Raw genomic sequence first — 18,427 nt, forward strand, 5'->3', positions numbered from 1 at the left:
TGTCTTAATTTCCAAAGCCTTAGAGCAAATGTTGAGATCAAGAAGGGTCTTTCAACTTTGATCACTTCAAAAATCATTTTTATTATTGTAGGTTTTGTATTTCCTTATACATTTTAGAATTGCTTGTCAGTTTCGATGATGTCTGCTGGGATTTTTATTATGATTGCTTTGAATTTATAGATCAATTTGGAGGAGAATTGACATGGTAATGCTATTGAGTCTTCGGATCCATGAATGTACTATCTTTTTTCATTTCTTCTTTAGTTTCTCTTAGTACTTTGTAGCTTCCAATGTAGAGGTCCTATACATCTTTTATTAGCTTTATTCCTAGGTATTTTTACTTTTTTTGTACTACTGTAAATATTTTATTTTCCAATTTTTACTCTAGTATATAAGAATGCAATTGATTTTTAAAATATTAATCTTGTATCCTGTGACTGTACTAAAGTAATTCATTAGTTCCAGTAGGTTTTTAGATTCTATGTAAGCAATCATACCATTGACAGTTTTATTACTTCCTTTCTGATCTTAATACCTTTTATTTCTTTTCTTTTTCTCTTTTTTCTTCTTCTCTTTCCCTCTTTTTCTCCATTTTCTCCCCTCTGATTTCTTTCATTCTTCTTATCACACACAATAGCTAGGACCTCTGTACAATGTTGAACAGAAGTAATGAAAATAGGCATTGCCTTTTTCTCTCTCTCTCTAGGGGAAACAATTCAGCCTTTTTACCATTAACTATGGTGTTAGCAGTAGATTTCTTTATCAACATTTGGGAAGTTCCCTGTTATTACTAGTTGCTGAGTATTTTTTTTACCATAACCAGATACTGGATTTTATCAAATACTATTTTTACATTCATTAAAATGATGTTTTTTTTTTCTGTTACTATGATGTGTTAAATATGGCATTAATCAATTCTTGAATATTAAAACAACCTGGAATTACTAGGATGAACTCTACTTGGTCGTAATGCATTATCTTTCTTATGTGCAGCTAGGTTTGATTTGCTAATATTTTGTTAAAGATTTTTGTGATATTTGTGAGAGATACTTTGTAATTTTTAAAAAATCTTTCTCAAGTTTTGATATTAGGATTTGGCTAGTATCATAAAATAAGCAGCATGGTGAACCCTTCTTCCTGTTTTTTAGGACAAAGTTTAGTGTTATTTTTTCTTGTGTAATTCCCTAATGAAACTGTCCAGACCATGAATTTTCTTTTTGGGAATATTTTTTTGATAAGAGATTTAATTTCTTTGGTTGTTATAAGACTATTCAGATTTTGTTCTTTTTGTTTTAATTTTAATGAGTTGCGTATTTCAAGAAATTTGTCCCTTCACCTAAGTTGTGACATTTGTTAGCCTTACGGTATTGATGATATATTCTCTTTATCTTTTTAATGTCTGTAGGATCTTTGGTGATTTCATTCCTGATATTGGTGATTGTGTATTTTCTCTATTTTTTCTAGTTTAGGTGTTTCAATACTGTTGATCTTTCCAAAGAATCTGCTTTTGGCTCTGTTGATTTTCTATTATCTATTTTGTTTGATTTTTTAAAATTATTTTTTCCTTTATTTGTGTTTTTTTTTTGTAGCTTATTAAGATACTATCTTAGGTTATTGTTTTTATATCTTCTTTTCTAATGTAAGCATTTAAAGCTGTCAGTTTTCCTTTAAATACTAATTTAGCTATATGCCACGTTTAGATATGTTGTATTTTTAGATTTTTAAGTTAAGAGTATGTTTAATGTACTCTTTTAAAACTGAGATGTAGGCTGGGCACAGTGGCTCATGTCTGTAATCGCAGCACTTAAGGAGACCAAGGCAGGAGGATCACTTGAGGCTAGGGGTTCAAGACCAGCCTGGGTACCAAAGTGAGTGAGACCTTGTCTCTACAAAAATTTAAAAAAATGAGCTGAGCATACCTATGATCCTAGCTACTCTGGAGGGAGACTTGCCTGAGCCCAGGAGGTCAAGGCTGCAGTGAGCTGTGATTGTATTAGTTTCAGCCTGGGTGACAGGGCAAGATGGATCTCAAAAAAATAAAAAATAACTAAAACTGAGATATAATTCACATACTATGAAGTTTACCATTTTAAAGTATAAAGTTCATATGTTTTTAGTGTAGTCACAAGATTATTCAATTATCACTATTTAATTCTAGAACGTTTTCATCAATCCATAATATCTCTTGATTTTTATCTTTGAATGATAAGTTATTTAATAAAGTGTTATTTAATTTGCAGGTATTTGGGGGTTTCATAGATATCTTGTTATTAATTTCTAATTTAATTTCCTATAGTCAGAAAAGACACTTTGTATGGTTTCAGTCCCTTTAGATTTATTTAGATTTGTTTTGAGATCCAGCATATGATCTGTATTGTTGAATGTATCACATGCACTGGGAAGGAATATGTATTGAGCAGTTGTTTGAGGTAGTGTTCTATAGATATTATTTATATGAAGTTGGTTAATACTGTTGTTCAGATCTTTTGTGTTCATACTGATTTTTTTTGGGGGGGGAGTCTAGTTCTCCAAATTCCTAAGAGAGGAATGGTAAGATCTTTCACTATGATTCTGAATTGTTTCTCCTTTAAATTCTGTCAAATTTTGCTTTATTTTGCTATGCATTTTGAGTCTCTGTTAAGTGTATTCACATTTATGATGTTATTTCCTCATGAATTGCCTTTTTTTTAATCATTATGACCTATCCCTCTTTATCTATTGTAATGCCTTTTGTCTTAAAGTCTATTTTATCTGACATTAAAATAGTTACTGTAGCCTTCTTCTGTTTTACTGTTTGGATAGCACGTCTATTTTGTTTTTGTTGAGATGACGTTTCACTCTTTCACCCAGGCTGGAGTGGAGTGGTGCGATCTCGGTTTACTGCAACCTCTGCATCCTGAGTTCAAGAGGTTTTCCTGCCTCTGCCTGCTGAGTAGCTGGAATTTTCAGGCACTTGCCACCACACTTGGCTAATTTTTTGAATTTTTAATAGAGACGGGGTTTCACCATTTTGGCTAGACTGGTCTTGAACTCCTGACCTCAAGCGATCTGCTTGCCTTGGCCTCCCAAAGTGCTGGGATTACAGGTTTGAGACACTGCCCAGCCCTGAACAGTACATTTTTTTAAACATCCATTCACTTTCAACCTATCTACATCTTTATATTTAAAGTGTTTTTTTTTTTTCTCTTTTTTGAGGTTGGGTCTTGCGTGTTGTCCAGGCTGGTCTCGAACTCCTGTGTTCAAGTGATCCTGCCAAATAGCTGGATTAAAGGCACATGCTACCATGCCTGTTTTTTTAAAGTGTTCTTATAGACAACATATAGTAGGGTCTTGCTTTTTTTTTACTCAGTCTGCCAAGCTCTGCTTTTTAACTGAATGCTTAGGCCATTAACATTTAATGTAATTATTGATATATTTGAATTTAGGTCTAATATTTTATTTCTTTTCTTTTTGTCTCTCCTATTTATTATTCCTCTGTTCCTTTTTTCCCCTCTCCTTTTGTATTATCTAGATATATTAAGTATTCTACTTTTATTTAGATGTTTGGGGGGGTTATCTATGTGTATTTCTAGTGGTTTCTCTAAGGATTGCAACATACGTATCTAATCTTTCATACTCTTCTTTGAGTTGGTATTGCACTTAACATAAAATTTAGAACCCTTTCAACCATATAAGTTCCTTTTTCTCCTCCCCTGCCTATATGTTATTTTCATATGTATCACATCAACCTACATTACAAAACAATGCAACGTTTGTTTTTGCTTTAAATTATCATATGAATTTCAAAGAAGCTAAATATTTAACCAGACATTTACTACTTCAGGAGAAGTAGTAGGCAGTTAATACTCACTCTTCATTCTGGAAAAATCTCCGTTTACCCATGAGAAATTTCCCTACATCCTAAAGAAATTCCTACAGCATTTCCTGTGGTGAGATCTGTTGGCTATGAATTCTCTTGTTTTACCTTCATTTGAAAATTTCTATTTTACCTTCATTCTGAAGGATGTGTTTATTGGATAGAGAATTCTGGGTTGATAGTAATTTTCTTCCAGTACTTTGAAGATGTCTTCTGTTTTCTGGTATCACTGGGTTCTGATGAGAAAAGTGTTTTCATTTTAGCTATCATTCTCCTGTGTAACATGCCATTTTTCTCTTGTAGATACTGATTTTGAATCTATATTTATGTCTTTCATCAAATCTGGGAAAATTTTAGCCATTATTTCTTCAAATATTTTTTTCTGCCCCCATCCCTTTGTCTCGTTCTTCTTAGACTCCAGTTACGTATTAGACCTACTGTTATTGTTCCCCATGTCCATGGCAATCTTTTTTTCTTTGAAATCTTTTTTCGCCTGTATGTCCTTTAGAACATACAGATAGATATTTATTTTGAAGTTCACTAATTCCTTTGTCATTTCTTTCCTGATATTGAGCCCATCAGTTAATTTCTTATTTCAGACATATTTTTCTGTTATAAAATTTGTTTAGTTTCTTTTTAAAAATTGTTTTAGCTTCTCTGGGAGAATTCTTATCTTTCATTCATTTCAAATGTGTTTTTCTTTCCCTCATGGAACATGGTTATAATAGCTATTTTAAAATTCCAGCCAGGTATGGATTACAACTCATGCCTGTAATCCCAGCATTTTGGGAGGCTGGGACAGGCGGATCATTTGAGGTCAGGAGTTTGAGTCTAGCCTGACCAACATGATGAAACCTTGTCTCTCCTAAGAATGTAAAAATTAGCTGGGCATGGTGGTGCACACCTGTAATCCCAGCTAGTTGGGAGGATGAGGCAGGAGACTCGCCTGAACCCAGGAGACAGAGGTTGCAGTAAGCTGAGATCACACCACTGCACTCTAGTCTGGGCAACAGAATGAGATTCTGTCTCAAAAAATTAAAAATTAAAAAAAAAATCCAATATTTGGGTCACTTGGGATTGGCACCTTTTGACTATCTTTTCCCTTGAGAATTGGACACATCTTATGGATGTTTGTATGCTGTATGTTAAGTAATTTTGGTTTGTATTCTGCACATGTGAGTGAAATTCATGAAATTAAGCCTTCTGAGGGATAGTGATATATTTTTGTTTCTGCATGTAATCAGCCTGTTTAGGTTCTGACCCTGAGTTCTGTCTTGCTTTCTGTAGGTGGTATTTTAACTCTCAGTTCAGTCTAAGCCTTTGTTATACTGGTTTATGTCTGTTTCATGCATGTACAGTTCGGGGTTTAGGCTGCGACTTATGTAAGTTCATACACAAAATTAGGGGATTTACATTTTTGACACTCCCTGCTATGGAATTCCATCCACACTTTCCCTCTACTACAGGGGCTCCTTTCCTTGGTTCCTTTTGGGGAAATAGTGTCTACTGAAGTTTCAGCTGTGACTGAGACTCAAGTGCACCCCCTGACTGGGACTTTCCCTTAGGGCAAAGCTTTACCAGGAAATTCATGACTGTGGGTAACCTCTCTAGGTTTTAAATCTCCACAGCTGCTTGCTTTGTTTACTTCTCAGCATCTACTGATAGTGGAATTTTTTTTGTATTTTGTCCAGAGTTTTCAGCTGTAATTAGCAGGAAGGATGGGTTATAGAGGGCTGATACTGTCATAGTAGAACTGGGACCTCAGTTACTTAATTTTTAATTATGGGTTGGTGAGAATCATATATTTGGATTTGAGTCCTGCCTCTGCTGTTCACAGTCTGCCATTTTACTATTAAGCCCTTGTTTTTTCATTTGGGAAAAAAAATTGAGATACTAGAACTTGCTCTGCCTGTCCCTAAGATGGTATGGAACAGATGAGATGATGGATGTGAATGTCTTCTGTAAACTGAAAAATTGTTTTCAAGTGGTTGTCATCGCTGTTATGTCTGTGTGCGTGCCTGTGGGCATGTGTGCATGGTTTCTGCACCGTAACCTCCACAGCAGTGGTGTCACGGTGGATTTTTCCTCCTCAGGCACTTCCTGGACCTCACTACTACACATGGGGAGACCACGGCGGAATCATCATGGCCATTGCCCAGGGCATGGAAACGAATGAGCTCAAGTAAGTGTCTCTGATGAGGCCTTTTAACATCGAACTGTTCTCCCAGAAATTTACGTCTGTGATTATAAATGGATTATATCTGTACAGCACTAGGTTGTTGACAGCACAATTTGTGACCTCTGGACCTGACTTAAAGTCTTTATCTCCAAAATGGGAATAATAAGAACCTGGTTTTTTCTATGTCAAATGGAGTTTGTGAGGAACAGGGCAATTAATTTTATGGATTTGAAAAGTATAACTCTATAGAAAGAATTAATAATGACTAAATAATTAAGTAGAGGCTCTTTACTTTGTCCTTCTTTGCTTTGTGTCTTTATTATATAGAATGACTAATAATAAATAGCGTTAATAATAGTACATGAGTAACAATTACAGAATGCATACAACTTGATAGCCATTGACTTTTGGTATATTAGGTTTTGGGGGTGGCACCTCATAGAGCTGGAAGGGTTGTTTGGGGTTAACTGCATCATTTCACAGATGAGAAAACAGGCTCAGCAAGGTGAATTAACTTACTCAGCCTCATTCACTTTCTTAGTGACAGGGACAGGATTAGCCCTTGGGTTTTTAGATTGTGTCCTATATTCTTTGCAATATATTGTTCTGAAAAGCAAAAATGTCAGGAGTTTGTAACCTCTACCCCCTTATGTTCTGATTTTATCAGAACCAGTCCTCTGATTACTTTTGGCTGGTTATTGAATGGTTTATGTTAGGTCAAGTTCATGCTAGACCGTACTTCTCCCTGTTTTTGAGCTGAACCCATTGGATAAATTCGTGAAGGATATGGAGAGGGCTTCTGTAACTATCTTGTTTATTGCAAGGAAAAAGATTTTTCTTTTTCTTTTTTTTTTTGTTCCTTTTAAAAACAGGGCCAGCAGCAAGAGAGAGGTGGGTGGTTTGGAAAAAGAGATCTTAGCAGCTGGTTTTTCCCCTGTGGTTAATTTGACATGTGCTGAGCAGCCTGGCCTCAGAGAAGGAGAGAGAAGCAAAGTATTTGGCATCCCACCTGGCTGTTCTCTGTTCTGTGTAGCACTGGTTAGTGGTTTCTTCAGAGGCAATAGTCCGAAGAGGTCCTATTTGTATGCAACACTCTGTATTCATATTCAGATTGGTGTTTGCCCAGACAATGGCCATCACAGAGCACAGTACTTCCCACATTTGTGCTGTCATTTATATACTCATTAATTTAACATGTTTAGCAAGCAGCGATTGTGCCAGGTACTGTGTATCTGTAGATGAAAACGATGCATGCCACCCTGTAGTTGTAAGCTGGGCGAGGAAACAATTGCAGCATTTTGGTATAATGCTATGTGTATAATACGCACGTAGGGGACATAGTTTGGCTTCCTAGGAATACATTTCATTCTTGGTATGGCTTTCAGATTTCAGAGTCAGTTCTCGATTTGCCTTGTTTAACTTCTCTGAAAATTAAATTTGCATTCCAAACTGGCTTCTCTGAAGGAGTTAGTGTGATTCTAGTCCTCTTACACCATCTGTCGGTGCATATGTGCTCAGGGAACGCAGCGTCATTCTGCACTAGCTGGAGCAAAACATGATCAGGAAAATAAACTTGCTGCCAGAAAATCATAAAGCCTTCCCCAGACATTTCAAAATGACCTGGGCGTTGTAGACTTTGGGGGGGTTATGGACACTGTAGCATTCCTCTACTCGTATAGGTCATTTGGAGGTGTCTGTTTGAATAGTTCAAATAAAGCATTGAAAATATGAAAAACATACAGGCCTCCTATTGACAGGTGCATGTGTCCCACATAACAACCTGAGCTTGGCCTAAATCTGTGTAGCCACCTGGCATTTACTCAGTGTGTTGTTCATAGAGGTATTTTGCTGCTTCTCCTGCTGCTCTGAAAAGCAAGAAATAATATTCGAGTTAGTTCAGATTCTCAAACTACAATGGTGATTTGCTGTGATGCTCATGCATGAGTAGAGGATGCTTCTGGCAAAACTGGATATCTGTTGCTGATCTAGGGCTTCAGGCCCCTTCTGAGTTTGGCCTCCCCCACCACAGAGATCTTTTTTCCTTTATGACTCATAGCATGTACAGGCTTTCCCATTAATTTGGCATTGATCATATTCTGACTCCTTATGTTAACTACCTTTACATGATGTGCCTGAATTCTGCAACTCGTTAGTAAGGTCTTCGGAGATAAACATTTCTGCTTAATATAGGTTAACAGGCACTTAGCAAATATTTGATTGAAATAGGTCATGCATGCTTAATCTTCCAAGATTGCTTATGTTTTTTTTTTTTTTTAGCTGATTTATAAAAGTAGAAGAGACCTAGCTAGTGTGCCAATTGCACAGCTCCAAGGGGACCACTGCTGTTGTGCTCCATGTAAATGATGATCCCTGGAGCACAGATGTGAGTGGAGGTTCCCTGGATGTGTGCAACCTGGTGATACCCAAGAGATGCCAGAGATGACCTAATCCACCTTCCTTAGTTTTGACATGAGGGAATAAGTGATTAGTCAGGAGTTAATGTCCACACTGGAACGTGAGCATATTTCTGTTAGGAATCATTTCAGGTCAATTACAAAGACAATTGTCAAACATCTACAATGAAGCAGATGCTGTGCTAGATACCAAGGATGCAAAGGCGAGTGGGGCACTGTTCGGGAGCTGCCTGTGCCCACTGTGCCTGTGTGCTGTTTCTGAGCCAGATGCAGACAGAGAGCCTGGGAGGAGGGGCTTGTTTGAAAGAGGGCTTTCTGCTCTGATCTTACCCATCGTTAAGGAGGAAAGCCAAGTAAAGTAGCATTAGTAACTCAAATAGGCAGTAGTGGGGACAGAAATTGAAACATTGCTCAAAATAAACATTGGGATATATATATATTTTGGTTGATGTTCTTTTAAGTTATTCATGTCTTTCTCTCCCTGATTAGCACAGATATCTAGGAGTTGACTGTTCTCTGTTTCAGCTTTTGCCTTGAGTCTCCTCTGAGACTGTTACCTTTGTTACTGTTAGTTGAAATTCAGAGCAGGAAGCTGAACACTTTGTTTTGCTGTTGTGTCTACATGTCTGAAGTGAGTAAATAAGAACCTGCACTGGGATTCACTTATTCATTCATTCAGCATGCTGCTCTTGTGAACCTGCTCACGGGACGCATAGGAGTGGTGGTTTTTTCCTCAGAGAAGGGGCCGTTGCATTTTTGCACCCCGACCAAAGAAGATTCAAACACAGGTTTGTCAGCTTGATCGCGGAAGATAAGATCAATTTCTGTTTCTTTGCTGCAGTTTGCTTGTCGGCGTGATATTACTCTTAGTAGTAATAACGTTTTGAATTTGCCCCGAAGTATCTTTTTTCTAAGATTTCTGATTTCATAGGGCTTCTCTCTGGAAATTGTGAAAAGCCTCTCTAAAGACTACATGCAGCAGAACAGTTGTCTTTTCTAGACCTGCGCTCTGGAAGCAGCCCCACAGTTCTAGAATGTGGGAGGCAGGGGTTAATGTCTTCACTTGATTGCAGCACCTCTCAGTGGTACAGCTGCTGGGAGAGCCACCTCTACTTTATCCTAACCCCTGTGGTTTCTTCTTCTCCTCTTGATATAGAGGAGCAGGTGTTCTTATCCCCATCCCCCTTTTTTTTCTGGAGTACAGTGGTGCGATCTTGGCTGACTGCAATCTCTGCTTCCCAAGCTCAAGTGGTCCTCCCACCTCAACCTCCTGGTAACTGGGACCACAGGCATGAGCCACGATGCCTGGCTAATTTTTGTACTTTTTTTTTTTTTTTTTAATAGAGATGGGTTTCGCCATGTTGCCCAGACTGTTCTGCTTTGAAGCAATCTACCCACCTCGGCCTCCTAAGTGTTGGGATTACAGGTGTGAGCCACCAAGCTAGGTCCTTATCACCTTTTAACTGTTAAGAAACTGAGAGACAGGGTTAAAAAATGCAATACAGTTTTTTTAACTTCCTTCAACAGGTGTTTATTAATAATGCCCTTTCTGTGTGCGAGGAAAGGTTCAAGGTGCCAGGGACAGAAAAGTAAGATATCTCGTTCCTGATGAACGGCAATCTAGTAGAAAACACTTGCAAAATCAAGTCACTTAAATATAGGGAGGAATAAGATTATGGAGAGCCCTGGGTGCAGTGGGAGCCAGAGTGAGGGCCAGGTGGGGATATCTGGGGTACAGAGGAGGGCCTCTGGGAGAGGAAACCTCAGCTGAACCTAAACGATGTACAGCAAGGTCAGAATGCTTTTCTCAGGGCTTTGAGCAAGGGCCAGAGCATGGATCAGTGGGGAATGTGCTCTTAAGCATTAATAGAATGTAAATTTCCAGGTGGGAAGTGGTGAGAAATGAGGCTGGAGGAAGGTATGTAGGTAGAGGCCAGGTGCTGGGGGACTTTATGTGTGCCTTACTAAAGAGATTAAAGTTTGCTTTTGAGGTGATAGGATCCCTTTGAGGATTTTATTAGGGGAATGGTATGGCTAGACTTGCACCATAGAACAGTGGATCTGGCAGAATGGAGAGGATGGATTCAGTGGAGAAAAACTGGCAGTGAGAGCGGATGCTAGGGTGTGTTTGAGGACTGGGTCTGCAGGGTGTGGTTTCTGATTCACCTGGGATGACGGGAGAAGTGATTATTCCACTCATAGAAAGGCAGACATAAAGGGGTAGGCTTGCAGGGCCGTATATTAAATGCAGACAGGGACAGGTTGAATTGAAGCCTCTCTGTTGTGTCCAAGGGGAGATGTCCAGCCAGTAAACAAAGTATTTTCAATTCAAAGTTACAGTGAAGAAAGGCAGAACTGGGTGATGGTTTTCATAAATGAATGGATGAACAAATGAACTAATGAATGAATGTATATCAAGTACTCTTTTTTAATTGATACATATGATTATGTCTGTTATTATGTATACTATTGGCCATCAGAGCAATGATCCTATTTCTTTCTAATTCTTTATAGAACTTAGTAGATAGCCAATCCACTGACCCACCAGTCTGCCAATTATTTTGGTAATCTGAAACATAAACCTTGACTCATTATGAACTTATGTGGCTACTATTCCAATAGACTGCTGGCTGTGAGAATTACAGCCAGAATTAGCTAGCAATAACTGAATATTTTGCTCTTGAGTATATGACGTATTTTCCCATCTTGAATATGTTTTTATAAACTTGATCTTGGTCAGGCGTGGTGGCTTACACGTGTAATCCCAGCACTTTGGGAGGCCAAGGCGGGAGGATCACGAGGTCGAGAGATCAAGACTATCTTGGCCAACATGGTGAAACCCCATATCTGCTAAAAATGCAAAAATTAGCTGGGTGTGGTGGTACACACCTATAGTCCCAGCTACTCAGGAGGCTGAGGCAGGAGAATCGCTTGAATTCTGAAGGTGGAGGTTGCAGTGAGCTGAGATGCTGCCACTGCACTTTAGCCTGGGTGACAGACAAAACTAAACAAGAAACCTGAACTCACCAGGAACCTTTCTGCATAGCTACCTATGCAGAAAGTTGGGTATCTACCACACTTCTTCCTTTTAAAGTATCTGTGGTTATATTATGTTTTATTATTATATTATCTGACCTTCCCATCCTCTTGAGAGTTTTTGACCCTGAGATTATGTCTATATTTTTATCTGAACAGTTTGAATTCCTCATTCCTAAAGGCTAGTGCCCTATATCCTCTTGAATGACTTAAGAATGCAAAGATGACTTTGTTTCCTCACAAGGTTCTTGTCACTTTTACTAACACAAGTTCTCCTTTAGGGGTCAGAATTCAGTCCAAAATATATGCTCTCTTAACTGTTGCTTTTGATAAGGCAAGAGCATTTTCCCAAAAATTCTGAAAAGCAACGTTTTCTAAATTAGCAGTGTATTTTCAGATACAAGCTATGCTTGGTCATGCACCTTCTTGTTAATTTCATTAATGAGTTATTGTCAGAGTCCTCTGGGAACTCTCAAGAAATGGGGTGATTCCTTTCCTGAAATTATGTTGGGTTCAAGGAGCTCTTAAAGAGAATTAGCCTGGCAACGTATAAGTAGGTGGACTTTAGCATTACCCCTGAGTAGGCAGGTGGCTACCATCATGTGTGGATAATTGGTTGACCCTGCTGGTTCAGTTTGCTTTAAAAGTGATATGAACCTTTAGCTTATCACACTGGTTACAAGGAAGAGATGGAATGAGTTAATTTATCCAAATGTCTATTTCAAAAATTTCTTAAACCAAAAGCATATGCCAGGTGAGATTTCTCCTCTTGTGAGAGATTTGTAGGGGAAGATTACTTAGTCTACCATTGACATTTATTATTCTGCCTTGTAACCCTACAACTTGGTTTAACCCCCAGCCTTTTTGTAGCAGTATCTTTTTTAAAATTTTTTTTTTTTTTTAATTTTAGACAGGGTCTTGCTCTGTCACCCAGGCGGGACTGCAGTGGTGCAGCCATGGCACACTACAGCCTTGAACTCTTGGGCCCAAGCAGTCCTCACACCTCAGCCTCCGGAGGGGTAGCTGGTATTGCAAGTGGGCACCACCACACCTGATTAATTAAAAAAACAATTCTGTAGAAAATCAGTCCTCGCACCTCAGCCTCCGGAGGAGTAGCTGGGATCACAGGTGGGCACCACCACACCTGACTAATTAAAAAAAAAATTCTGTAGAAAATTATATTTTTCTCATTATATTTATCAGGCTGGTTTCAAACTCCTGGCCTCAAAAGATCCTTATACGTCGGCCTTCCAAAGTGCCGGGACTACAGGCATGTGCCACCACCACGCTTGGCCGAATAAATTTTAATAATCTCAATACGAGACGAAGTGTTTGTATTCGGTGATGTCATGAAAAGATTTATGTCAAGTATTAAAATCCCAAGGGTGTAAAACTAAAATCTCAAAAACATGAGAAAGGTGAAAGAGTTTTGCATCTAATTTGGATTTAAGAAGGGCCGAAGCCCTGTGATTCTAAAGAAGGCTTGAATTGAGTGACTTCTCGTGTCAGGCATCTTACCAGCTCACTGGGTGATGAAACAAGCGTCCGGCAGATTTTCTTCGCTGCTTCCCTCTCCCTACCTCTTCTCCTTCTTCAATACCAAGGATAATGTAAAATCAGTTCATTTACTTAAGTGCTGCTCAGTTTTTCAAGGACTTGCGTCCTTGTTCTGTTGTAGCCTGTCTTGGAGACTTTCCTCAGTATATACTTTTCTTCAACTTTTTACTTTTTAATTTCTAAGACCAGAAAAATTGGAAGAACCGTATAAAGAACACCCATGAAACCTTCACCTAGAGTCACGAATTGTTACTATTTGCCAATTTGCTCCACTTCTATCGTTGATCTATTTATCTATCCTGTGTATCCATCCATTATTTTTTAGCTGAATCATTTTTTTTTTTTTTTTTTTTACAGAGTTTCGCGCTTGTTACCCAGGCTGGAGTGCAATGGCGCGATCTCGGCTCACCGCAACCTCCGCCTCCTGGGTTCAGGCAATTCTCCTGCCCCCAGCCTCCTGAGTCACTGGGATTACAGGCACACGCCACCATGCCCAGCTAATTTTTTGTATTTTTAGTAGAGACGGGGTTTCACCATGTTGACCAGGATGGTCTCGATCTCTTGACCTCGTGATCCACCCGCCTCGGCCTCCCACAGTGCTGGGATTACAGGCTTGAGCCGCTGCGCCCGGCTTAGCTGAATCATTTTAGAGAAAGTTGCAGGCATCCTGTTCCCTCACAGCTACTTAAACATGTATCTCCAATAAATAAGGGTATTTTCCTATATAATCACAATGCCATTCTTGTACCTAAGAAAATTAACATGAACAGTATGACTTACAGACTATATTTTCTCGTTGCCTCAAATTATTTATGGCTGCTTTCCCCCCGCCCAGTTCAGGATTGGATTTACACATTACAAATTTGTTTATTCATTACATTTGGCTATGATACTCCTTTAGTCTTTTTTATTCGTTAACACATTATCTGCATTTTTTATTTATTTGGTGTTTGTGGCCTTGATTTTTTTTTTTTTTAAGAATCTGGAGCAATTATCACATAAAATATCCCACATTTTAGATTTGTCCAGTTGTATAGAATAGTACACAGAAGATGTGTTATTCTTAATACTTTATTCAGGAGGCACCCAATATCAAGTTGTCCTGCTATTGATGATGTTTAGTTAAGATTGTGATTCTGATCATTCATTGTGAGATTATGTTTTGTAAAATTTTATTTCCTCATTTGTAGTGAATGATTTGTTTGTTGGTTGACGTTCAGACCCTCTGAACATCTTGGCCCCAGCACTTTCACTTAGTGATTTTAGCATCCAATGATGATCCTTGTCTGATTTAGTTATTGCTATGGGGGTTATAAAACAGTAAGTTTTCTGTCATTATTATTATATTGTTGTTTCCAACCTTTATTAAGTGTCATTCTAACATAAGAAAAAAATTTCCCTCCTTTGCTCCTCTGTCTTTTAGTATCATTAGAGACCCAGGTCCTATTTTCATTCAGTGTATAATCTGTTACCATCATTTTTCTTTTATATGTTTAAGCTCTCCTCAATTCAGCCAGTTGGAACCCCATCAGGCTGGTTCCTGTGTTCTTTCGAGAGGACTGCATTTATCTCTGAGCACTTCTTAAACTTTCCCTGCTTTAACCCAGGATCAGCCATTTCTCCAAGGAGTCCTGGCTCCCATTCCTGGTGAATGTTATATGGAAACCAAGCCTTTGCCTTAGAGACTTAAACTGCAAGGATTCTCTTACTTGTATCTGGGCAGATACAGTACCAATGAAGGGGAGACCTGGAAAACATTCGTATTCTCTGAGAAGCCAGTGTTTGTGTATGGCCTCCTCACAGAACCTGGGGAGAAGAGCACTGTCTTCACGATCTTTGGCTCGAACAAGGAGAATGTCCACAGCTGGCTGATCCTCCAGGTCAATGCCACGGATGCCTTGGGTAAGCTGCTGCCTCCTTGGACCCTTTCGCGTGGATATGAATTGACCTCCTGTTGTGTGCAGTGCACCAGCTTGGATTCTGTGTACTCAGAAGAGCTTGAGATTCGTTGGGAGAGATGGGCACATAAGAGTTAGCAAAAAGCACAGGAAGTTAATTGAGGGTTTGCTCAATTCTTCTTAGTAAGACTTTGTGTTATTCTTTGTATCTTAGTTTCCTCATGCAGTTCCTGGCATATAGGAGGTTTAAATATATGTCTGCTGAATATGTAGATAAATGAATGACAGACATATTTCCAAATCAGCAGTGCCAATTGGACGTGCCTCACTCTCTGTAAGTCAGTGTGCCAAGCAATGCAGGGCCCTCTCAAAGCCGTCTGGGATCTAGTTGTGATCTGCTAGTCTGGATACAGGATGCGTAAGTATGCAGGGAAGAAGCAAAACTCTTCAGTATCCTCTCCCTGCTTCCCCATGTTGTCCTACTCTTTCCTGCTTCTCAGTCTTGGCTAACCTGATTCTAGCCTTGGCTAACCTGATTCTAGCCTTGGCTAACCTGAATTCTGCCTGGAGTGCCCTGTTTCTTCTCACCTCCACCCATTCAGCCTCCGCTACTCGAAATCCTTTTCATATCTCAGGATCTGATGCAGTTGCTGCTGCTATCCCAACCAGGAGACATCTCTTTTCTCTATGTCCAGAACATAAGTGTACTCATAACTTTGTGTCTGTCACTCAGTGTGTTTCACCTTCCATTGACTAAATTATAAAGCCTTTAAAAATAAGAACTTGCCCTGTGCGTATATTTATTCCACCTACTGGAAAGCCCAATAGCCTTACAGTCAGTAGGGGTTTAATAAGTTTACCCATTTGCATGACACCGAATCAAAAGTTGTGTATCAGCTTTGGGTGGTATCCAATCTGACTGAAGACACGCATGTAAGAGATACAAAGTGCCAACATAGAATAGGCATACTTTGAAATGCTTGTGGAAAGCACCCTACTTACATTTCCATGAATGTGGCAGATGGAGTAACAGGGCAAGATGTCTTACCATTTTCCAGTCTCTTTCCATGGAGATCCTGTACCTTCAAGTAGGGCCAGTCAGCCCTCCATTGACCGCAGGCCACACTACCAAAAGCGCTCTCACTGCCTCAGGAAGCAGGCAGGAAACATTAACCCCCAGTGGTGTTGCTCATCAAGGATTCAGCCATTCCCTAGTTCCCTAGGAGAGAAAAACTTCTGAGGACTGTTCCTAAAGGGCACTACTGACTCTTCTGAAATATTTCAAAATTTGGATAGTTCCTAAAGGTGGCTTGCTTCTTCCCAACTTTTCCACTTTTCCAGGCAAATGTCTTTGTTTCAGGTATCCTTTTCATTTGCACAGGTGCTGCCCAGCCTCAAAGCAAGCCGATTGGAGGGTCTGTGTGCTTGTGGGGTGGCAATAGGATAGACAGGAAGTGGGAGTTGAGGCCAGGTACTTAAGGCACAGCAGGAAACCCCGCCTGGGCCTGCATCTAATGCTTCATACTGTGTTCCTTTCTCCTTAGGAGTTCCCTGCACAGAGAATGACTACAAGCTGTGGTCACCGTCAGACGAGCGGGGGAATGAGTGTTTGCTGGGACACAAGACTGTTTTCAAACGGAGGACCCCCCATGCCACATGCTTCAACGGAGAGGACTTTGACAGGCCGGTGGTCGTGTCCAACTGCTCATGCACCCGGGAGGACTATGAATGGTTAGTTCTTTGATGACTGGGGACTGAGTTGTGTTTTATTCAGTCAGCAGTGTGGGAGGAACAAACTAGGCATGGTTCTTTTCCCTGAGCAAAGGAAGGAATAGAAGGAAACAAGTATTTATGAAGCATCCTTTATGAGCCAGGAACTGTGCTAGGCATGTTTCATGTAAGTAAGTTGCTTTCTTTAGTTCTTACAGTCAGGTAATGTGATACAGGTGTCTAGGGGAGCTGCAGCCATTTCTTCAGGAATAGATAGCTTTGGGATTTATTTCTGTTAGGGTAACCCAAAAATATGCTGAAGGTTTCATTGTTGCTAATCCTTTTCCTTAGGACCCTATTCTAGAGGGGATTTGTTCATTTATCTGAAACGAGGGGATGTTGTGTGTGTGTGTGTGTGTGTGTGTGTGTGTGTGTGTTTGCATCATTTATTATTCCTTAAGCAAAATATCCAAGGCACTGCTGTGAATGCTAAAAGTAGGAGAAGTGACGTGCAAAGCTTAGGCAGTGGAAAAGAAGAGGTGCCTCAGAGGAGGAACCGGTACTTTTATTGTGACTGTTGAAAGAAAGGAGAGGGCTGTGGATTGCTGTTGGGGAATCAGGAAATGTATAGAAGAAGTACTGTTTGAGCTGGGCTCTAAGGAGCATCTAGATTTGGAGACAGCAGTATTTTGAGATTATGTAGCTGCAACAGGCAGGTGTGGAGGCAGTAGGGTGTATTGAATTGGGATGGTTGTTGGGTGTAGGCAGTTGAGTAGGGATGCCTTCTTGGGTGTATGACTTGGGGATGATGATTGGAGATAAGGCTGGAAAGACAGAATACAGTAGGGTAGAGAGACCCTAGAGGCGGTGAACCTTATCCCATAATAAGGAGGAGGACTTCAGGGGCCTTTGAGGAGAGTTCATGATCAGAACAGCGCTTAGCTGTAGGAAGCGGATTCTAGTGGCAGAGTATTCAGGATCTCAGCGCTCTTGGACAGTCACTGTACTTTATTATTCAGCATGAAATTGTAGTTTAGTCAGGAGCACTAAGAGAGCCATGGGTATTTAATATAAATACACAACTCATATTTCAGTGGTTGCCGAGACACCGAGGAACTAGATTTTGCTTTGGGCAGCTGTACTTGTCTTGACTAAAGCCAGAAACCTCTGACTTGTTCTAGACCAGAGGTTGGAACATGGTCATATAGTAAATGTTGCAGACTTTGTAGGCCATATGGTTTCTGTGATCTGTTACAACTACTCAGCTCTGCCCATGGCAGTGCCCTTGGATGAATGAAAGCAGCTGTTAGATGAATGAATGTGGCTGTGATCCAGTACATCTCTGTTTACAAAAATGGCCGACCAGATTTGGCCATTTCTGTTCTAGACTAGTGCTTCTGAAACTTTAAGGTGCATATGGATCGTGTGCAGATTCTGTCTTGGTCACATGTGAATTCTGCCTCAGGAGTTCTGGGGGTTTGCATTTCCCTCAAGCTCACAGGAAATGTGGATGCTGCTTATCTGCACATCCATCCTTTGAGCAGCAAGGCTTTGAACATAGAAGACAGTCATTTCCTTAGAAAGGTGTGTACTCCCAAGGTAACGACACCGACTCTTTAATGGCAAAAGCACAGAGATGGATAATGTTCCCAGTGACGTCAGTTCCATGCTGTTTGCCTTCTCCTCTGCATTATAGCCTAATCGAATCTGAGAGCTTTGTTGGCCTCAGGTAGTCCTTCCCAGACTGGCTTGAGAGTGGAGAGGTCCTGATCCCTGA

At 39.9% G+C, this 18,427-nt stretch overlaps 1 protein-coding gene across 1 annotated transcript in view; it reads left to right on the forward strand.

Annotated features, from left to right (window-relative positions):
- SORL1 (sortilin related receptor 1) overlaps positions 1-18,427 on the forward strand; it is a 175,587-nt gene that overhangs the window by 72,087 nt on the left and 85,073 nt on the right. The window contains exons 12-14 of the mRNA XM_017523565.2: positions 5,950-6,038; positions 14,766-14,944; positions 16,485-16,671. Coding sequence (XP_017379054.1) covers positions 5,950-6,038; positions 14,766-14,944; positions 16,485-16,671 — 455 coding nt within the window. The remainder of the gene's footprint in view (positions 1-5,949; positions 6,039-14,765; positions 14,945-16,484; positions 16,672-18,427) is intronic.

Source organism: Cebus imitator, unplaced genomic scaffold (assembly GCF_001604975.1).
Source record: "Cebus imitator isolate Cc_AM_T3 unplaced genomic scaffold, Cebus_imitator-1.0 Scaffold28, whole genome shotgun sequence".
Taxonomy (NCBI): domain Eukaryota; kingdom Metazoa; phylum Chordata; class Mammalia; order Primates; family Cebidae; genus Cebus; species Cebus imitator.